Source organism: Prunus mume, linkage group LG7, assembly GCF_029339155.1.
Source record: "Prunus mume cultivar Tortuosa linkage group LG7, ASM2933915v1, whole genome shotgun sequence".
NCBI lineage: Eukaryota > Viridiplantae > Streptophyta > Magnoliopsida > Rosales > Rosaceae > Prunus > Prunus mume.
Window position 1 is genome coordinate 6,126,645 of NC_142704.1, and position 20,476 is coordinate 6,147,120.

Sequence of the window (20,476 nt, forward strand, 5' to 3'; positions counted from 1 at the left end):
AGAGAAAGAGATAACCATTTTATGTAGCAAGTCAAATGGTACAATAGCATGAGATATCAGGGATTCTGGATAAAGAAGGAAAACGTGAATGCAGATAATGTGGTTCTCAATAAAAATTTCGAACAATGTTTAGGATCCAAACACAACCCTGAAATTAACCACATGAATGGAACCTCATCGACTGTTTCAAAGCAGCAGTAACCTTGAACTTCCTAAAATGATTTAAGCAGGTTTGCAGGACATTCTAATTAAGTTTTTGGTCTTCAAGTAAAGGAGGAAAAAACTAACACACACAGATGATGAACATCAAAACCAGACCAGTCAGACTCAGTCCACTACAACCAGCTTCTGATACTCTTCCCCTGAGATGGCTGCTTCCATGCTAAGCTCTGGGATAATTTCCCCTCCATTATCCAAGAACAACTTCAGCAAATCGTCGGAGTAATTATCCAGGATGGTCACCCCTGGTTTTGTAGAAGGCACCATCCACTTCCTTGGCTCGTAGTCCGAGATATTCCAACTGACAATTTGTGGCACCGCATTATCATACCCATTCTCCTTAAACTTTCTCTGTATTCCCTCATACATAGTCTTCCAACTATTATCTGAATCCTTTTCTTCAGACCTGGTCCAACTATTATAAAAGTATGGGCTTCCGGGGAAGACAAACACCTTCTTGATCATCTGCTCTGGCTTCAAATTCACATTCACAGCCTCTTCCAGAATCAAATCGAACACCTTCTGAAAATTAACCTTAAGCTTCCAGCTGCTCTCGCAGGCCATCCTCCTAGTCAAAAAATCATACCTGTGCTTAAGTTCATCGCCTTTTATCAGATGCAGCTGAGGTGACTCACTGAAATCGATAACCTTTCCTTTCCACGGTTCTTCATTCAGTTCAGACATCAAAAGTGTCAAACCCACAGACACGTCCAGGTTTTGCATATCGATGTCTAGCATGGAGGCAACGTCGCATAAAGCCAAGCAGTTGTTGAATATCTTCTTGCCGTTTAATTTGCCTTGCTTTTTTATACCCTCCACCATGGCCTTCCACTGAAGCTCAGCCACTTGCGCGAAATTCCAATGATTCACATAGCTTAATATTTGATGCGGAAGCAAAGCATCTGCTTCAATTTTGGACTTGTCGGCTTTCAAGTTCTCCCAATACTTCTGGCGGGCTTTCAACTTCTCCAAATATGTATCATCCGTACTATCATCACATTTGTACGCCTCGTCCAACTTGTCCATAGGCAGCAATACCTCCTTTGTCAGCCGGTCTAGGACAGAGTCTGCATACTCGGCCTCCTCAACACCTTGGTATTCAGGGTATGATTCTCGCGGGAAAACCTTTCTCGCTATGCTTTGGAGCAGCAGAGCGGAGTCGCTAAAGTTGTTGCTCAAGGAAAGGCAACTGTCTGCAGCCGAGGTTATCTTCCACCAGTTGTCTTGATCATCATTAGGTTGCTTCAAGTTTTTCTTCTTCAGTTTTTCAATGTCAGACTTCAAGCACTCCACAAAAATATCCGAAATAAACTCGTGGAAGAAGCGATACTCCGGGTCACGCTCGTACCTCTCGACGACAGCCGCCTTTTGCTGGTGCTGCTGGCTCACGTCTTGGCCTTCTATGTCATGCGCCCTTTCATACGCAATCAGCGTGATGTCTCCAACTAATTTAGATTGGCGTTCCTCTTCTAGATCGAGATGCGGACGCAGTAAAAAGCAAAATTGAAGGAAATACAAGAAAAGCCCGGCAATAGGTACGACGTTGCGCGCTAGGGTCTTGGGGTGGTTATTGTGTAGCCAAAACGTCACGGTGCGGAACGTATCCTCCTTACCTATTCCACAGGAGTAATCCTGAAGTATCTTGTAGATGAGCTTGAGTGCAGTTAGGGGGTTGTGGGACCAGGCCAGCGACAGCAGTTCCTCCAGATGATTACGGCCGGCGCTGGCCTTCTCCGCATCTCGGAAGTTGAGGAAGAGGTCAAGGCAGGGGTTACCATTGCAATTACCATCATCAGTGAGAGTGGAGGAGGGAGAGGATTTGGAGACGGAGACCGCGGTTCTTCTAGTACTACTCAAGCCTATAAATGGTGGAATTGGATTTAGGGGTCTCATATTAACTCTTGTCTTGGCAGCGATTGTGGCTGTCTTGAAATTGGCAGCCATGAAAGGGTTGCCTCTGGGTAGTTTGAGCTCTAGGGGACGAAGAACAAGACTTGCATAAGCAGCCATTAGTTTTGGTTTTTGGGAGAGAAGGCGATGACGGCCTTTGTATGAGACACTTCCGTATTTTGAGCTTTTTTATATAAGGTGATTACTTGAGCACCAAGGATTTTTTTATTTTTTTATATTTTGTCAAAACCAATAATTTAATTAATGCTTCTTTTTTTTTTAAACTAGGCTTATCTTCGAGATGGAAGATATACCAAGCTAGTAATTCGTATAAGATTTGATAAGAAAATGACCATAATTGATTTGAATGATGCGAATAATCTACTAATTTATAAATAATTTAATAAGGAAGTGTGTAATTATCTTTTTATTAAAACTGTTGATCTTCAAGGAAAAGGAAATAATTAAGTTAAATCGACAGATGAGATGATCATAAATCAAACTAATCAGTCAGTCTACTACAACCAGCTTCTGAAACTTTTTACTAGAGATGGCTGATTCCATGAATTGGTCGGGGCCAATTTCTCCACCATTCTCCAATAACAACTTGATCAAATTGCTGGACAAGCCACTCAAAAGCGTCACCCCTGGTTCTGTGGAAGGCATCACCGGCCTAGACTCATGGTGCAAACTTTCGAACCTCCAAAACACTATGTGTGGCACCGCAGTCCCATACCCTTTCTCCTTAAACTTGCTCTGTATTGCCTCATAATCAGTCTTCCAGCTGTTGTTGGAAGCATCTTCAAAGTGTTTGTATTCTGTGAGCACAAATACCTTTTTGATCATCTGCTCTGGCTTCAAATTCTCATTCACAGCCACTTCCAAAATCAAATCAAACACCTTCTGAAAATCAAGGTTCTGGTCCTTGTGCATGTTGCTGACAAACTCGCACTTGTTCATAAGATTATTGCCTTGTATAAAGTATAGCTGAGGTGACTCACTGAAATTGATCACCTTTCCTTTCCATGGCTCTTCATTCAGTTCAGACATCAAAAGTGTCAAAGCCACCGAAGCGTCCATCCGGATCCCTTGCCTAAAATGGAATTCAGAGTCGTCGTCATATACAGCCAAGCAGTTGCTGAGTGTCTTCTTTCCATTTTTACCTTGCCTTTTCATGTCCTCCACCATTGTCTTCCATTGAAGCTCAGCCACCTTCTGGAGATTGGGGTCATCAGCAAAGGCTAAGATCTTATGTGGAAGCAAAGCATCTGCCTCAATCTTGCACTTGTCTGCTTTCACCTCCTTCAAATAGGTCTCATCCGCACCAGCTTTTCGTGAACGGTTGCTGCATTGAGAACGCTCGGCCTTGTTCAAGGGCACCAAAACCTCCTTCCTGAGCCGGTCTCGGATTTTGCTCATGTAATCAGCCTCCTCAAGATGTTGGTATTCCGGGTACGATTCTCGCGGGAAAACCTTCCTCGCAATGGTTTCCCACAACAAAACGGAGCGTATGATGTGGACGTCTTGGGAGTTGCTGAAAAGGCAAGAGTTTGCAGCGTCGGATACTTGGGCATCATCATTAATATCATCAGATTGCTTCCATTTTCGCTTCAATATTTGAATATCAGACTTCAAGTGCTCGACAAAAAGATCCATAACCTGGTCGTACAGCAAGTGATAGTCTGGGTCATGCTCGTACCTCTCAACAGCCTTGTTGATCATTTTCGCAAGGGGCTCCATCCTCCGGTGTTGGTCTCCGTCTTCTAGAAGGCGGTACAGAATCTCTACAGGGAAAAACAAACAATGGAACAACTCAATATTCGGAACGTTACACAATAGGGTCTTGGGGTGGTTGTGGTGGAGCCAAACCGCCGCCGTGTGGAACGCTTGGTAAAAGCTTTTTTCATCTAGTAGGTTGAAGATGAGCTTGAGGGTGGTTAGAGGATTGTGGGACCATGCCAGCGGCAGCATTTGCTTGAGATATGTACAGGAGGCCTCCACCTCGGCCTTTATCTCTGATATCTTCTTTTCCTTGACGCCGAAGTCCTTATACTTGGATGGTTCCACAACTTTGAAAAAGAGATCAAGGCAGGGGTTACCATAAATTGGGAAGAGATTTGGGGGTCTCATTGTTGTCGTGGCTGCCTCATTCTCGAAATTATTGGCAACCACGAAACGGTCTCTGATCAGCTCTGGAGGACCAGCAAGAGTTGTATAAGGAGCCATTAATCTGGCTGTGAGCTTTGAAATATTGTTGACATGGTTTTTGTTTGCTTTGACAACCGAGATGAGTTTGGCCATTTTCAGTGCCTTCATGAAAACAATGACTGGGAAAACGCCTGCTTTAATATAGAAGCTCAAATTCAATGGTTTACTTGCGCCTCAAGCACTTCAACTATAATTTTCTGAATTATTGTTCGATATCTAGGTGAATATCCTAAACATTTGACTAGTTGGTGACTTTTAAATGCCTGTTTGGTGTAATTTAATGTTTATTTTTATTTTATTTTTCCAAATCGGTGACATTTAATATTATTATTTGTTTCTTTTACAATCAATCAATTTTATTTTTTTGGCAATATATTCAATTTTCATTCCATCAATTGTTACATTTAATGTTCTTATTTGAAGATGAGCTTGAGGGTGGTTAGGGGATTGTGGGACCATGCCAGCGGCAGCAGTTGCTTTAGATATTTACAGGAGGCCTCCACCTCTGCCTCTTTCTCTGATTTTTTGACGACGTTGAAAAAAAATAAAATCAAGGCAGGGATTACCGTTAATTGGGATGAGACTTTGGGGTTTCATTGTTGTCGTGGCTGCTGCCTCATTGTGAGGGTGCTGTGAAATATATTTGACTGGTTTTTGTTTGCTTTGAAAACTGAGGATTCTTGCCATTTTCACGGCCTTCCCTTCATTATAGCAAGGACTGGTCAACGCCTGCTTTAATATAGGGGCTCGTTGGTTTACTTGGGTCTCAAGCACTCCATCTATTGTTTCAAAAGAATTTAAAATAAATTAGATAACTAAGTGAATATCCTTAAGGAACAAGTAGAGGTTAGCCAGGTTTGGGACGTTGCCCCTGACTGTTCTAGGGTTGACATGATTTAAAAGGTTGCTGTCCTTTTCTCTTGAATAAAATAATTGTGAACAAATTTGAAAAACATAAAATACGTTATTAGAAAGGATGAGATGGCACATTACATAGATTGCCATTTCATATGCTACATAGGTTTGGTATTGATAAGTTGGTAAACAAGTTTGTACCCGTATCGCTATTGAAGTTTCTATAGCATCAGGGTTCTCTTAAAAAAAAACGAAACAAGAAATTGAGGGCCAAATCATTTTACATAAATCATTTGAACAATACCAATCAATGTCATTGCAATATGCCCTCTTCTTTCTTCCCACATCAGGTTGTCAAAGTATTAGAGAAACATTCAGGAAACCTAACCTAAATAGCATCCTCCATATAGTACAGAACTACAGATTGAAAGTAAATTTTCTCTAAAACATGACAGTGGCATTGTAACGTATGGATACATGTTATGCAGATAATTCAGTTTCTTTGGAATTGGCATGTCCTTCAGAAAGCACAAGGGAGACTGGACAATGATCGCTTCCATAGAACCCTACAGAGTGTTTAGAATCAATGTTTGCTATTTAGATATAAGCAGCATTAATACCAAAAGGAAAGTAAAAAACAAAAACAAAAGTGACATGGAATGTAATGTATGGAAATTATGAAGATAATGCTATTTCATTTCTGCACTCACAGGAGGAGTGCTCGAAGCTATATTTATGTAATTCTCAACCCCAAAAAAAACCCTACCCAGCCAACAGAAGTAATATTCAACATGGAATTAGACACACCTTGTAGTTCAATCCCCAGCCCATGCATCTCACATGCAACAATCCTATCTTTGAGTTTTTCTGCAGCAATGAAGTAGTCTATTCTCATCCTTTTACCACGATACCTGCCAGAAACCACACAGTATGTTTATCAGGTGGTATCCGTGTATATAACAATATATGATATTTCAATTACTCTCCACTAACCTAATCATTCCTGCACATTTAAATGGCCTCGCAAAGATATGCAAACATTGCAATGGATCTAACAATAATGATCCAATGCAAATTATTTTCAACATCAAATTCCTGTGGATATTGATCCATATGATATTAAGTTCTTACTTTCCTATGGGGTTTCCAGACCAGGAGAAGCCACGCTCCATGTCCTTCTCCTTGTGAAGGAACCGGTATGCATCTATTAGCTTTCCCCTGAAGCATAATCCACAGAACCCGAATCAGACAATGTTCAAAACTTCGTGAAGAAACAAACATATAATGATAAAGAAAAACCTAGCTCTCCACGTTATTCTTTGAGTAGCAATATACCTCCTCTAAGTAAATTATGTCTAAATATAGGAATGTAACAAATTATTTTGCAGTGAGATCTCTTCCTTTTTTCAGCCCTCCATCTCCCTCTATGCGCACTCAATCTAAGATAGATGGTAACAACTAAAGCCAACAGGAGAACAAGTTGATTAGTTGATGACTAACATACCCAATTTTCCATGGACAGGACAAGCAGCATTAAATAAACTTGGGGTCTTATAAAATAAATAAACTAAAGAGTGGTTCAACAACTTTGTTAATTCCATTGAAATCAAAAAAAGGAGAAAAAGGGCAAGGGCAGAGGCAGGTAGAGCAGCCACAAATTGTGATACAAATTGGCATGATATTTTTTTTAACTGGCCACGGTTTCATGGGGAAAAAGAGACACAAATATCAAAAATTTAAAGGTTATCCTTTCAACATACTAATTCTCAAGCAAACCATGGAAACAAAGTTTTCCAGTGGAGTCACATACTCTTTCAATATGTTACCAAAACGCTTCCTCTCAGCCAAGGTGAATCCAGGCTGTCCACAATCCTGCATCATCAAGAAAGCAATACCACATATTATGGACAAATTTTTATTTGACAATAGCCTCACGATCCTGCATCCATTCCCCATACTAATTGTCTAATACTAAAACTCAATACACTGTTAATCAAATGAAACAAGGACAGGTTTTCATAGTGCAACCATCACCACAAATGATGGTAACTTTTCCTAGAGAAGCATTTGAATCTCACATCTGCATGGCTTCAGTTCTTGTAGTAAGTTCTAATTTATCTCAAATGTCAAATACCAGATGATGGATCGGAACCTCCATATTCTATGTACATAGGAATGAAGCAGTTCAAATCCATGGGACCACCAAATACTTCCTGACAAAAGAAATGCATAAGCATCCACAAGAGTGGTCACTACTCATTTCATTCTTTACATTTTTAACAATGTAGGTAAGATATGGCTAGTAAAAAAAAAAACACATACTAATCACAATGGATATGCAACCATAATTATGTTCTAGTAGCTTCAGTATTAAATATAACACCTCTTTATTTGGAGGAACGTAACCATTAAGCTTTGCTGCACTGAAAAAATCTGGATGACTCACATCAATCTCTTCATGGCTGTATAGAAGTTTAGATTAAGAAAGAAAAATATAAGTTCCACAATAAGAAAACTGATACACTTGATGAGAACAGAGCAACAAAAAAGGGGAGAGAGGGAGGGAAGATACAAGAGATTTTAAGGGGATAAAACATCTGCAAGAAAGAAAAACATTCACCTAACATTCAGATCACCACACCATATGAGAGGCTTATCTGAAGACTGCAGAACAAACTCTAAAATCCTTTTATCCCATTTTCGTCTCCTTGGGAATGAATTTTCTTCCTCCTTCCAACCATTGTTTGGAGCATATGTATTCAACAAATTAAAGGTCTCAAATTCAGCTAAGATGACCCGGCCATCTGGTTCATGCTTTGAAGCTAACAACAAAGAGAATTATATTAGCTGACTGCTGTTCCATGTGCAAGTAAATATAAGAAAAAAAAACATTTGGGGATAGATATCCAAGCACAGAGATTAAAAATGATTTCCCACTGCATCGTTGGACCACAACATATACATCCCATTTTCTCATTTGAAAACTAACAATAGTGCATTCTTTTCCAAGAGTTAATTTTACAGAATTTTCAAAAGCATAAAGTTCATCATTTGGATATTTACTATATAATAGTAGAATGAAATTATCCAAAACTAATGGGTAGGTAGCAAAGATGTTTGCATCTTGAAAATAGGCCTGGTTTCATACGGGACTTTAAGTGGGTGTATGTTATTACAGAAACAGATTATTAACCAGCAGCAAACCTTTTCTGTCAAGATTGAAAAATACTTTTTGTGGTTGGAAACACTTCTTTACAAATAATGCAGTCCCTGCATACTTTGAATCTGCAAGAGACCACCAAACACGATAATCTCCAAAGGGCGGACTTGACAAGGCACGCATTAGTATCTGCACATTTTGAGACAGGAGAAAAGATAACCAACATATAGATTAGTAGAGATCATTGTTTTGGGAGTCTTTGCATGTAATGATCAAACATACAAGTGAGAATTTTATATATGTAAGGAAGGTGGAATGAAGGGATGGTGAATTTAACTCAATCACGAAGCTTAATTTCATAAACTTTTAGAACTATGAGAACATCCTTGTATTATGCCACCTTAAGAAAACTAACAACTCTTAAGAGAACAAACTTGTACAAAAGGTATGAAAAAAATCATTAAACCAATCAGGAACTCAACGCTTTGTAAAGTATTAACTGGGGAATGTACTAAATTTTTGCAGTGTCGTATGAAACTCCAATGCTTTGAGCATGACAATGATCGATGATAGGAATGGACTGCAACAGTTCAAGTTCAACAAGCACACTCCCCACCCAAAAATTTTATTCATAAGAATATCATACCTGCTTTTCTTCACGTGATGAGCTAGTGTCATCTTTCAACTCTCCTGGATTTTTAGGTGCATCCTTTGAACCAGCAGCAGGCATCCTTACTTCCTAATATCAACGCGCAGTTAGAAAGTTGTTACACATGCAATTGCCGAAGCGATTGCTTTTAGAATTAGTAGTACTTAGCAAAGCACATAGACAAAAATATAGACCAACAAAATGAACTCAGTAAAGGAATCAACTAACAAGGTTGAGTTTGATTCAGATACTAAATCACGAAAGAAAATATCAAATCAAATCCAAAATTAAATTAAAAATATACGCATTAGTTGTGTCTAGAAAATATTAACAAAAGGCACCAATCTAGCTAGCCAACTTCTACAATGAATCCAAATGACAAGATCAAGTGCACAAACCACCCTTTTAAAATCTGACTAACTAAAGTGTGAACAGCACGACTTAAATATTTAAAACCAAAAGAGTAAAAATTTGATTAACTGTGACCCTTACTACTACAAATGTATCAAATATTCAAACCCAGCAACTAAATTCCCCTAGAGCTCAAAACATTAGGAGACCACGTCCCATTAAACACATGCATCAACGTTCACATGCCCAAAAAGAAAGCACCCAAATATCCCAGCATACGAAAATAATCAAAATAGCCATACCCATTTGCCATCACAAGCATTCATCAATGTCTCTCAAACCCCCCAAATGAAAACAAGCCAAAATTTGAAGTGGGAACGTAGAAAGAGAAAGAATGGCTCGCCTGTATTGCAATGACATCTGGGTCAAAGCTCGTGATGAACTTAGTGAACTCAGGCCAGTTCTTCTTAACCCGGAGAAGAAAGCTATTAGCATTCCACGTTATGAACTTAAGTGGCTCTTTCTTGCTGCCCTCCCCTGAAATTTCTCCATTTTCTGAAGAAGATGAAAGAGTGGGCTTTTTGGCAGACCCATCTTTCTCTACTGGTCGAAAGAAACGTTTCATCGTCTCCCAGGCTCTGAGCTCCAACAGTGTTCGTTCCCTACTTGTACAAAGTCCTCGTCTTTCCCTTATATCTTTGGCCGTGATTTCTGGTGCTAATGCGAAATGACAGTTATATCCCTAGAGTTGGGCCTCATATGATGGTTAAGTTATCTTTTGTCAGTCTCTGGCCCAAAATGGTGTGTGTAGATAACTTATTATTATTTTTTTAGGTTACAAGCAATTGATAGGGAGAGGGGGTTGACACAAATATTCATTGGATGCATTGAGTCATTTTATAGTGAGGGTTTTGTATATGGCCCTCAGGTGAGGTCCTATCTCTTAACTATTGGATCAGGCTAACCAATTTAATTCAACAACTAACCAATTTGATCTAACGATTAAAAAATAGAGCCTCACCTAAGAGCCATATATGAGGCTCTCACTATAGAATTATTGCGGGTGCATTGGGGTTTCAAACCTCTGCCCACATAAGTGAAAGTCGAAGAGCTATAACTAGCAACAAGGCTACCATAGGGCTCTAGCCTAGGTAGCCTTTAAAAAAAATAAAAATATACTACATGTATTTTAATGCTTTTTTTTTTTTTTCGTCATCGCTAGGGAGGGGGAGGGGAGAGTATTATATTAGGCTGCCTCATAATTGTCTCATACGTGAATCAAACTCGGGTGCATTTGGAGGGTAAGGGGAGAGTTTGACCCACTTTTCCACTATGGTGTCACCCTATGTGCATTTTAATGTGATTCACTCCATAAAAAGCTTAGGGCCTATTCGGTAACATTTTAAGATGTTGTTTCATTTTTAGGGAACAAAAATGAGGCAAAAGCACGTTCATTGGCCCAAAAACAGAAAATACTGAGAATGTTTTCATAATGAAAACAAGTTTATGTGTACTTGTATAAAACAGAAAAAAGTTATTTTCATTCTCATGGGAAACGTTTTCATAAAAATAACTCACGTATTATTATTTCAAATTGTACTACCAAACACGTTTTCATTGTTTTTGTTTTCTAAAAATGTTTTCTAATTAATCTACTGGACGCATTTTCATTTCATGAAAATGCAAATTCTTTTTCTTGCTTTCATTCTCTGAAAATATTCTAAGAAAACATTCTCCGAAAACATTACCAAACAACCCTAAGGCTTCTGGAGAAATGAGGAAACAAGTATGGAGTCAGTGAAGAAGTTCTTGGAGAAAGAAGGTGAAATGGCAATCACCATGGATGGGCTGCCAGAGAAGTTCTTTGAGCCCTTTATCATGAAAGGCATTCAAGTCGATCTCCTTGAACGCGGTCGTATTGTTTGCTCCTTCAAAGTAGCCCATCGTTTGCTGAATGGAGGCAATTTTATGCATGGTGGAGCCACAACAACCCTTGTGGATTTGATAGGGTTAGCTGCAATCCTCACCGTCGAAAGTCCCAGCTTTGGAGTTTCAGTGGAGATCAATGTTTCATACTTGGATTCTGCTTACCCTGGTGAAGAGAGGTTGAGGCCAAGGCTTTATGAGTTGGGAAGGCTGTTGGTGTTGCCAGTGTTGAGTTAAGGAAGAAGAAGACATGCAAAAATATAGCTCAGGGCCGTCATACCAAGTATCTTGCTCTTGCTAGCAAACTCTGAACAACTTGGAAGCTGGAACCAAGACCCAAGACACAATTCAGTCTGTGTTCTATGTAAAGATTTTTCAACGTTGAATAAATTTTTTTTTAACTGAATTATATAAATTCACAATTTGAGATGCAAATCAATGATCAATTGAAATTTTCCTCATACTTGTATAGAATATCGAGAAGCCTTTTGGTGTTGTCAATGTTGAATTTAGGAAGAAGAAAACAGGGGAAACATTGTTGTCAAACTGGTGCTTCTCCCTACACTCAATAAACTGTGAACAACTTTAAACCAACAATTCAGTGTACCAATTTACAAATTTTGCTCATGGTTATAGTTCACAAAGTTTCACGTGCAAACAATACTCAATAGCATCTCTCCTCAGACTGATTCCAATTTGAAAAAGTTGTTAAAAACCAGAAGATTCAATTGCTTAACCTTTAGATTGTAACATGATACAACTGGTTCATGAAAAAATAATCTAAATCAAGAAAAAAAGGTTGATTATCTAAGTCAATTCGTCAAAATCGCATTCCTCATCATAATTGCATTCATCATCGTAATCGTATCCATTATATTTGTCATTTGCAACACATGAATCGTCATCTTGGACTTGTCTGGCTTCAGCCTCTTCATTTGACAGTTGCATATCACCAGGACTGCCACAATTAGACTTTGTGCCTTCCTCAAATGCAGGTGCATAACCCTGATTTTACACATGAAGGAAAAGATTAGATGAATCAAATTCAGTATCTATTAAAGTTCAGGGAATTACTCGCAGAGACAGACCTCCATTTTCTAAAACCTACCAGGATTTTTAACAAGGAACTACATTGCAAAATCATTATAAAATGACCAAAAAAAAAAAAAAACTTTGAACCATATAACTGCCCCATTAACTGCCCAATTAGTTAACTGATCATTCTAGTATACCACCAGATTGATTTTCAGGTTTCACATTTTCATGTCTTAATCCATGCTTAATCATAATATACCATTTTCCAAAGATTATCCTTTTATGTATTAAGTTCTATCCTGGAGTAGTTTGTATGACTTGGATATACCTTATTCCATTAAACAGGAATTTGGTGTCTGCACACTAACCAGACATTAAGAAAACAAAAAATATATTGAACAAGTAACATCATTTGACAATCGAATTAAACGTGCCATTACATTTGATTGGCTTTTAGTCGCTTGTAGTCTGTGCATCAGTTAACAAGACCTTGGATGTTGACATAACATAATATGGGATTTGCAAAGCATGAATAAAGCAAAATTGATTCTAAAATAAGACATATAGAAGATGCTTACAAGCTCTTCATTTAAGTTATCCAAAGCTTCATAGTTGATTTTTGAACTCAGCCTCCGCAAGAACAAAATGTCACACTAGTATCTGTTAAATAAATTATAAGTAGGACAATCAACATTGCAGGAAAATTTAAGCACCAAAAATCCCACAAACCAGTTTATTATTAACTTACATTCTTAGTATCCATCACAGTAGAAACTTTGACAGCCTTTTCTGGCTTTTTAGCAGGAGCAGCTTTCTTGGCCATTCTAGCTCGTTTTCTACTCTTTCCCTGCCAATTGTTATAGTTGCATATAGAGATCAATACATAAGACTCAATGCTGGCAGTAAAACATACACAAATAGTCCAAAGATCAAAAAATAATTCAAATGCAAATAAGATTGAAGTGAAAACTTTCAACACAGTTATGCAGTGTGTGACTCAAATAACAGCTCAGAACTAGGCAAGAACTCTAAGCTGGATGAGACTTCCAAGGCTATGCTTCAGAACACAATGCACATATGACATGCAGCAAACATAAACTCAAATACAAGAAAGGAGGTCAGTTTTAAAAGTGAAGAATTCCTGCACAATCACAGAGCTAAGGAGAATTGAAGAGGCAAATAATGCAGGGGCTGATAATCATGATTAACTACATAATCTCCAATGATTTTCAATCTAAAGACTCAAACGCCAAAAATATAGACAACAAATAAAAAGAAACCATGGAACAAACAGAAACTAAGAAAGCCCCTAGCATTGCATCGAATCCTTCTGAACACACATATGATAAAATTTATGGATTTCCAAAGGCATTACCTTATCATAGTCCTTGTTCATTGCTTCCCAAATCATTCTTTTGAACAGTGCCGCCTGCTTGCTGTTAAGGTACCCAACAACCTACAAACCACAAGCATCCATGCCTTCCATGTCAAAATTCCAAAAATAAAAAATTGAAGCAACAATCATATACAAATCCAAATCAAAGACAGCACTTTACAGATAAGTCTAGACCAAGCACTATATACCAAGTGGCTATGGTGGAAGTGATCTTGAAGAAAGCCGATGGATCATGGGCCGGGGGTAACTTTCAGTTTCAGGATCACTGCTATTGTCTTTCACTTAATTTTTACCCTCTATTTTCAAACTTAGAAAATGTGGTTGATTGTCATGAACCAAGAACAAAACTTTTCACAACAAAAACTTCATACAAAACGGCCAGATATCTTAAAGCCTCAAATTCTTTTGGAAACACCCCTCGTTTGTTCAGAGCATGAACTCGACTGGAAAGAAAAAAAATTGAGCAGTTAGGCACTTAATATTACAATTGATATATCATGCATGTTCTGCTTAGTTTTCTAAACTTGATAATTAATCGATTTGCTACAGTCAACAACACAAGACTAAAGAATATGGAGAGAGAGAGAGAGAGAGAGGAGGGTAATAACATACAGTTTGGTGATGTGGCTGGATTATTCTCTAGCTTTTCAAACTCGCTTCCATTGATGGCAAATCCAATGCATTGCTCTCCTCTACTGATAGGCAGGGCTTGCATGTCCCATTGCTTGAATATTGATATCAACGCCGTCACTGCATTCTCAATTCAATCATCGCGTACACATCACATAACGTATTTATGCTATACCTGAAAGATGGCTAGTACCTTCAGATGGATCGGTAGTAGCATTTTGAGTCATGGACACATGAAACCAGAAGCAGCTGAGAAAGCATAGACTGCAAAAGAAGCCAAAGGACGCTGAAAGAGGCCATTGTTGTTTCAGACTTTCAGTCAATCGCAGTGTTCGAAAAATCGGCCTAGGCGGGCGGCTAGGTGGCTAGGCGGTCGCTAGGCGGGCTCGAGGCGGCTAGGCTGTCGCTAGGTAGGCGTGAGGAGGCTAGGCGGTTGCTAGGCGGCCAGGTGGGTCGCTAGGCGGTTGCTAGGCGGCTAGGCGGTCTCTAGGCGGTGGCTAGGCGGCTAGGCGGTAGCTAGGTGGCCTGCTAGGCGGGTTGGGTCTTTTTTCATTGCCGAACCCGGAGGACGAAGCAACCGAAACTAAAGAAAACAAATCGAAGCTTGAGTTGATAGAGAAGCGACATGGATTGACTGCGACTGCAAGCTTCGTGTTCGTCTGGAATATATTTAAAAAGTATAGCCGGTCGGCTATACTTTTAAAATATTCCAGTGTCTTTGAATCGGTAATAAAGAAACAAACCCTTATTGGACATTTTGAACGACAAAATGTCAAATTGTCAAAATGTGGAAACTACGCCATACCAACGTCATCATAGAATCGATTTTCTAAACAAAAATATTCTTTTACCTGATTATCCTTCTTTTATTTGACATAAGTTTTCAACCATTAGATTATAGTACAATGAATGGCTGAAATTAAACAAACTAACTTTGTAGATATATTTTTTAATATAATGATATATTGTAATTAATTTTTTTAATGACTTTCCCATTCCATTCTCTCTCTCTGTATTAATATTTGACTTCTTTTTTTTTTTTTTTTTATATACCCTTGAAAATGTATTTGAGTCACACTTTGCTCCTTGAATAAGAACGGATCCATATACAAGTTAGGCTGGGCTCTAGTACGGTGTAAAATTTTTAAAATACTAGGGGGAAGCATAATGGGTTAGCAGTTTTTGACATGCACCCAAAAATGATCTAGACGTGCAGCCATGGGTTAGCAATTATGTTCTTTGCTTCAATGCCATTGTGCATGGTCTTCTAGCCAGAAAGTCTTTTGAAAGACTTGCTATATATGGTTTATCTTCAAAATTATGCAAGTTGTTTGTGGCTCTAGGATTCTCTTTTGAACTTTCTTTTATTTTACTTTTGAGGCTTTAAATTTCATGGAAAGTAATCTGGTTTTTAAATTTTTCCTGAAATTAATAGTATCGCCGCGCGCCTATACACATTGTTTTTTTAAAAAAAATTTCTATTCCAATTCGGCTATACTTCTTAAATATAATATATTAACTATACTTCATGTTTCCTTTTTTAATTCTTTCCTGAAATTAATGGTATATAGGCGCACCGCTATACTTTTTAAATAAATTATATTCAAACAGTACAGCCGCGCGGCTATACTTTGTTCATTGAACACTACAAAAGCCTTCTTGATGAATTAGTCGAGAATGGGATCACACCCTATGTGACCTTATTGAACTTTGACCTACCACAAGGTTTGGAAGACAAGTACTTAGACCCTTTGAACCGTTCTTTTGTGGATGATTTCAAGGCTTACATTGAAATCTGTTTTACAACTTTTGGAGATAGGGTCAAAAATTGGATCACAATCAACGAGCAGTTGATCATTGCCAAATTTGGATATGACTATGGAATTGCTGCGCCAGGAAGGTGTTCTATTTCAACAGGGTTTCCATGCATAGCGCCGGCAATTCAGCCACTGAATCTTACATTGTGAGCCATAACCTTCTCCTAGCCCGTGCCACTGTTGTTGAGCTTTACAGAGAGAAGTTTCAAGAGAAACAAGGTGGACAAAGTGGAATTAGTCTTGTAGGACAATATGTTGAGCCTTACTCAGAATCCGCAGAAGACAGAGTTTTGCTACCTCAACGATCCTTAAGCTAATTCTCGAGCAACATCAAATTAATTGATCTTCATAATTGCATATCTATACCGACTACGGAGGGTTGAAATTACCACCACCACCACTACACGCATGGCTTTTTTTTTTCACAGTATCCATGGCATTCGCCCTCTTTCTGATGACCCATATTAAAAGAGTACAATCGAGCAGTTATATGCCATTTTTTTAATTTTTTTTCCTGAAATTAATAGTATAGCCGGGCGGCGATAATCCTAAATTTTTTATTCCAATGAATGGTATAGCCGGGCGGCTATACTGTTCAAATATAAAAATTAGGTCAGATATCTTCTTCTTCCCAGCGTCGCCTTCTCCTTCCTCTCTCTGTCTCGATCGATCTCTCTCTCTCCGTCTTTCTTCCTAACAAGCAGCGGATCCTGTGCACTTCAACCGCCCTTCGTCCACGCCTCAACAGCAAAACGCCCGCCTAGACATTCCTAGGGGCGCCTAGGCTCACCTAGAGCCGCCTAGGCGGGCGCCCAGACGCCACCTAGCTCCCTGGCACCTACCCCTGGATGCCACATCCTGGAAGGGTACCTCTTGGTGTACCGGAATTGACTTAAGTTAGTTCGAAATTGAAAGATAACGAGCTTTTGGTTGGCGTGGAATTAGGATTACACTGTTTTCACAGTCATGTGGCAGGTCACTAGTGAATCAACCTTCCTAGTCTGATGATCTTGTACTGAAATACTAACTAATAGGGTGCATGCAACCTTAGGCCATTTCACTTGATTTTGTTCCATCTCCAGCATTTAAACATGTTTTTGCTTATGCACTTTTTATCTTTGAAGTTGCTGAATCACTTGCTATATGGAACCAGACCTCAGCTGCAGTAGGTGCCCCTTGAAAAGTCTATTAATGTCTCCGTTTATCTTTAAAATCCCCAATTAGAAGTGAATTTTGATTGGATGGTAGTGTCTAATACTGCTAGCAAATCATCAAAACCGAAACCAAGTAATATAACAAGAGTTGAGGTAAATGGAAAAAGTTCCATTTGAAAATGCTTCAAAATATTTTCCTTGATGTCATCTTTCCTAAGTACATAAAAAAAAGAAGATAGAGTTTTCAAATAAGGATTTTGAATAGCTAGGTCCATATTAATTCCAATCAGGATTGTTGACCTTTATTTTCCCTGACGAGTCTTTAGTTTTGCTGTGTTCTTCAAATCCTGACATAATGTGTTTTGGACTTTGCTGTGTACAGGAGGAGGAGGATGATGCTGGTCTCTAACTGCTTTGTTTGTTGCTAATCAACTGGTTGTACAGGAGGGGAAGCACTTTTGTGGATTTGCTTTTTAGTCTTGTCTTTTGCCTCTAGGCATTGCCACTAAACTCGTCTCTAACAAGGATGACATGGGTGGAAGCTTAGTCAAACTTTACAAGAGCATTGAAAATCTCAGTGACACATACTACAACCTGCTACTAACAAGGACGAGGCCTTGCTGAAACCTACGACACTTTCTGCTGGAGCTAATGTCCTTCGGATTTTGATCACCAATGATCCAAAGGCCCGCCAAACAGTTCTGTTGTGCAACCAGTTACTGGTATGTCTCAGACAACCCTAAGCTGTTTGTCCCCGCTGCAGAGGAACTATAGTCCCACAAGATGTATAGTGCTTCACAAAAAGAAATTGGAAATGTAGCTTAGTTGATGGAAATGTTATATTGGTAATAAAGACACATTTATTCACTCATCTGTAAACTATATTCCCTACATATAGGTAATGACAGATTTGTACCTGTAGAGTTGGCTTTGTGGTTGACTGATGCAGGGTCCGTCCGAGGTGACCCTCCCACTTCATGATCCATTCACCATTCCATTTTTGAATTTTTTTGAATTTAGGACTTCTTTCTAAGCCTTTATAAATGGGTCTTTTTTTAAACGCTTATGCATATGCTGCCCTTCTCCTCTGTCCTCAATATTGCCTGAATGGCTACCACCAACAGCGCTACGTACTGTGAGTTTGAAGCCCCTGATTGACACAAAAAGCAACAAAGTTCTGTTTGCTGAAGCAAGCAAGGAAGTTGTGGATTTTCTCTTCACTCTTCTGTCCTTGCATTTTGCAACTGTGACTAGGCTCCCCCTCTCTAATGGTGGCATGGTTGGTTGCTTAGGCAAACTTTATGAGAGCCTCGAAAATATCCGCCCAGGTGTTTTAGTGCTCCTCCACCAGAACCTTGAGTGGCGTGCGGCACTTGACGTATGTAGATAATGGATGATTTGGAAGTGAAGCGTTTACTGTTGATATATTGCTTTTGAACTTTAAGGTGGTTTGATCTTGACATTGAGCAGGTTTGATCTTTTTCGTAAAATTTGTTTTGTTTACAATACATAGTGTTCTGTATCTGTGTCTATTGATTGATACTACATATTTTTTGTGTGTTTTGGCTTCTTAGGGCCTGAAGTTGCTTCTTATGAAGCACTGATTCTTTAACGAAACAAAATGCAATGACCGCCGATCAAGTTTCCTACAAGAATTGAAACAAAATCCAACGCAGACATAACGCCTCGAAATTCTTTTGGAAACACCCCTCGTTTGTTCAGAGCTTGAACTCGACTTGGAAAGAAAAAAGATTGAGCAGTTAGGCACTTAATATTACAATTGATATATCAGGCATGTTCTGCTTAGTTTTCTAAACTTGATAATTAATTGATTTGCTACAGTCAACAACACAAGACTAAAGAATATGGAGAGAGAGAGAGAGAGGGTAATAACATACAGTTCGGTGATGCGGCAGGTAGTATTTTTGTCATAAGTACAGTCACAAGTGATGGCTGGATTATTCTCTGGCTTTTCAAACTCGCTTCCATTGATGGGAAATCCAATGCATTGCTCTCCTCCGCTGATAGGCAGGGCTTGCATGTCCCATTGCTTGAATATTGAGATCAACGCCGTCACTGCATTCACGATTCAATCATTGTGTACACATCACATAACGTATTTATGCTATACCTGAAAGATGGCTAGTACCTTCAGATGGATCGGTAGTAGCATTTTGAGCCATGGACACATGAAACCAGAAGCAGCTGAGAAAGCATAGACTGCAAAAGAAGCCAAAGGATGCTGAAAGAGGCCATTATTGTTTCACACTTTCAGTCAATCAGAGTGTTCGAAAAATCGGCCTAGGCGGGCGGCTAGGTGGCTAGGCGGGCTCGAGGCGGCTAGGCTGTAGCTAGGTAGGCACGAGGCTCCTAGGCGGTTGCTAGGCGGCTAGGCGGTCGCTAGGCGGGCGTAAGGATGCTAGGCGGTCGCTAGGCGGCTAGGCGGGCTCTAGGCGGCTAGGCGGTAGCTAGGAGGGCGCCTAGGCCTGTTGGGTCTTTTTTTGTTGCCGAACCCGAAGGACAAAGCAGTCAAAACCAAAGAAAACAAATTGAAGTTTGAGTTGATAGAGAAGCGAAATGGATTGACTGCGAGTGCGAGTTCCGTACTCTGCGAATGCAAGCTTCGTATTCGTCTGGATGTATTTAAAGAGTATAGCCGATCGGCTATACTTTTAACATATTCCAATCTCTTTGAATCGGCAATAAAGAAACCAAGGCCTTATTGGATATTTTGGACGACAAAATGTCAAATTGTTAAGGATTATGAATTGCAGAGCAGTTTGATGATGTGGAAACTAAGCCCTACTAACGTCATCATAGAATCGATTTTTTTAACAAAAATATTCTTTTACCGGATAATTATCATTCTTTTATTTTACACAAGTTTTCAACCATTAGATTATAGTACAATGAATGGCTCAAATTAAACAAACTAAATTTTTTTAAATATTTTTAAATATAATGATATATTGTAATTAATTTTTTATTGACTTTCCCATTCCATTTTCTCTATCTGTATTAATATTTGGCTTATTTTTTTTATATACTACTTGAAAATATATTTGAGTCTCACTTTACCCTCTGAATAAGAACAGATCCATATACAGGCTAGGCTGGGCTCTAGTACGGTGTAAAATTTTTAAAATACTAAACTTAGTACAAATGTTATAAGCTAATCCTACTCCA

The 20,476-nt window shown here is 39.0% G+C and overlaps 5 protein-coding genes and 1 long non-coding RNA gene across 6 annotated transcripts; 2 read left to right on the forward strand and 4 right to left on the reverse strand.

The window, feature by feature from the left end:
* Nucleotides 1–106: 106 nt before the first annotated feature.
* On the reverse strand, nucleotides 107–2,279 carry LOC103344177 (uncharacterized). Its single transcript, XM_008247801.2, has one exon. The coding sequence runs from the start codon at nucleotides 2,227–2,229 to the stop codon at nucleotides 328–330; it is 1,902 nt and encodes a 633-aa protein (XP_008246023.2). The 5' UTR covers nucleotides 2,230–2,279; the 3' UTR covers nucleotides 107–327.
* Nucleotides 2,280–2,619: 340 nt separating this feature from the next.
* On the reverse strand, nucleotides 2,620–4,410 carry LOC103338203 (uncharacterized). Its single transcript, XM_008241389.2, has one exon. It carries the CDS (start codon nucleotides 4,408–4,410, stop codon nucleotides 2,620–2,622), a length of 1,791 nt encoding a protein of 596 aa, XP_008239611.2.
* Nucleotides 4,411–5,437: 1,027 nt separating this feature from the next.
* LOC103337993 (DNAse I-like superfamily protein) lies at nucleotides 5,438–10,004 on the reverse strand. Its single transcript, XM_008241161.2, has 9 exons — nucleotides 9,736–10,004; nucleotides 8,979–9,071; nucleotides 8,377–8,521; nucleotides 7,793–7,994; nucleotides 7,556–7,634; nucleotides 6,983–7,044; nucleotides 6,304–6,390; nucleotides 5,980–6,083; nucleotides 5,438–5,738 (listed from the first exon to the last, which is right to left on the reverse strand). The coding sequence occupies exons 1-9, from the start codon at nucleotides 9,955–9,957 to the stop codon at nucleotides 5,653–5,655; spliced, it is 1,080 nt and encodes a 359-aa protein (XP_008239383.1). The 5' UTR covers nucleotides 9,958–10,004; the 3' UTR covers nucleotides 5,438–5,652.
* A 1,103-nt stretch (nucleotides 10,005–11,107) lies between these two features.
* LOC103337992 (uncharacterized) lies at nucleotides 11,108–11,664 on the forward strand. Its single transcript, XM_089041470.1, is given in 2 exon segments — nucleotides 11,108–11,430; nucleotides 11,433–11,664. Coding segments are annotated over 2 exon segments (447 nt in total). The 5' UTR covers nucleotides 11,108–11,120; the 3' UTR covers nucleotides 11,570–11,664.
* Nucleotides 11,665–11,887: 223 nt separating this feature from the next.
* LOC103337991 (uncharacterized) lies at nucleotides 11,888–14,071 on the reverse strand. The gene is made up of 4 exons (XM_089041471.1): nucleotides 13,669–14,071; nucleotides 13,042–13,140; nucleotides 12,872–12,946; nucleotides 11,888–12,263 (listed from the first exon to the last, which is right to left on the reverse strand). Exons 1-4 carry the CDS (start codon nucleotides 13,702–13,704, stop codon nucleotides 12,066–12,068), a joined length of 408 nt encoding a protein of 135 aa, XP_088897597.1. The 5' UTR covers nucleotides 13,705–14,071; the 3' UTR covers nucleotides 11,888–12,065.
* A 2,713-nt stretch (nucleotides 14,072–16,784) lies between these two features.
* Nucleotides 16,785–18,275, forward strand: LOC148915325 (uncharacterized). Its single transcript, XR_016122079.1, has 2 exons — nucleotides 16,785–17,111; nucleotides 17,673–18,275. It is a non-coding gene; the product is annotated as an uncharacterized LOC148915325 (long non-coding RNA).
* The last annotated feature ends 2,201 nt before the right edge of the window (nucleotides 18,276–20,476 follow it).

What these genes read in the sequence shown, in the direction of transcription:
- LOC103344177 (XM_008247801.2), bottom strand. Translation starts at nt 2,229, where the DNA reads ATGGCTGCTTATGCAAGTCTTGTTCTTCGTCCCCTAGAGCTCAAACTA.
- LOC103338203 (XM_008241389.2), bottom strand. Translation starts at nt 4,410, where the DNA reads ATGGCCAAACTCATCTCGGTTGTCAAAGCAAACAAAAACCATGTCAAC.
- LOC103337993 (XM_008241161.2), bottom strand. Translation starts at nt 9,957, where the DNA reads ATGAAACGTTTCTTTCGACCAGTAGAGAAAGATGGGTCTGCCAAAAAG. An exon ending in CATCACGTGAAGAAAAGCAG is followed by an intron (nt 8,522 to 8,978) that starts GTATGATATTCT and finishes CAAAATGTGCAG; the next exon opens with ATACTAATGCGTGCCTTGTC. An exon ending in GCTGGGGATTGAACTACAAG is followed by an intron (nt 5,739 to 5,979) that starts GTGTGTCTAATT and finishes AACACTCTGTAG; the next exon opens with GGTTCTATGGAAGCGATCAT.
- LOC103337991 (XM_089041471.1), bottom strand. Translation starts at nt 13,704, where the DNA reads ATGATTTGGGAAGCAATGAACAAGGACTATGATAAG. An exon ending in TGAACAAGGACTATGATAAG is followed by an intron (nt 13,141 to 13,668) that starts GTAATGCCTTTG and finishes AACAATTGGCAG; the next exon opens with GGAAAGAGTAGAAAACGAGC. An exon ending in ATAACTTAAATGAAGAGCTT is followed by an intron (nt 12,264 to 12,871) that starts GTAAGCATCTTC and finishes GTGTAAAATCAG; the next exon opens with GGTTATGCACCTGCATTTGA.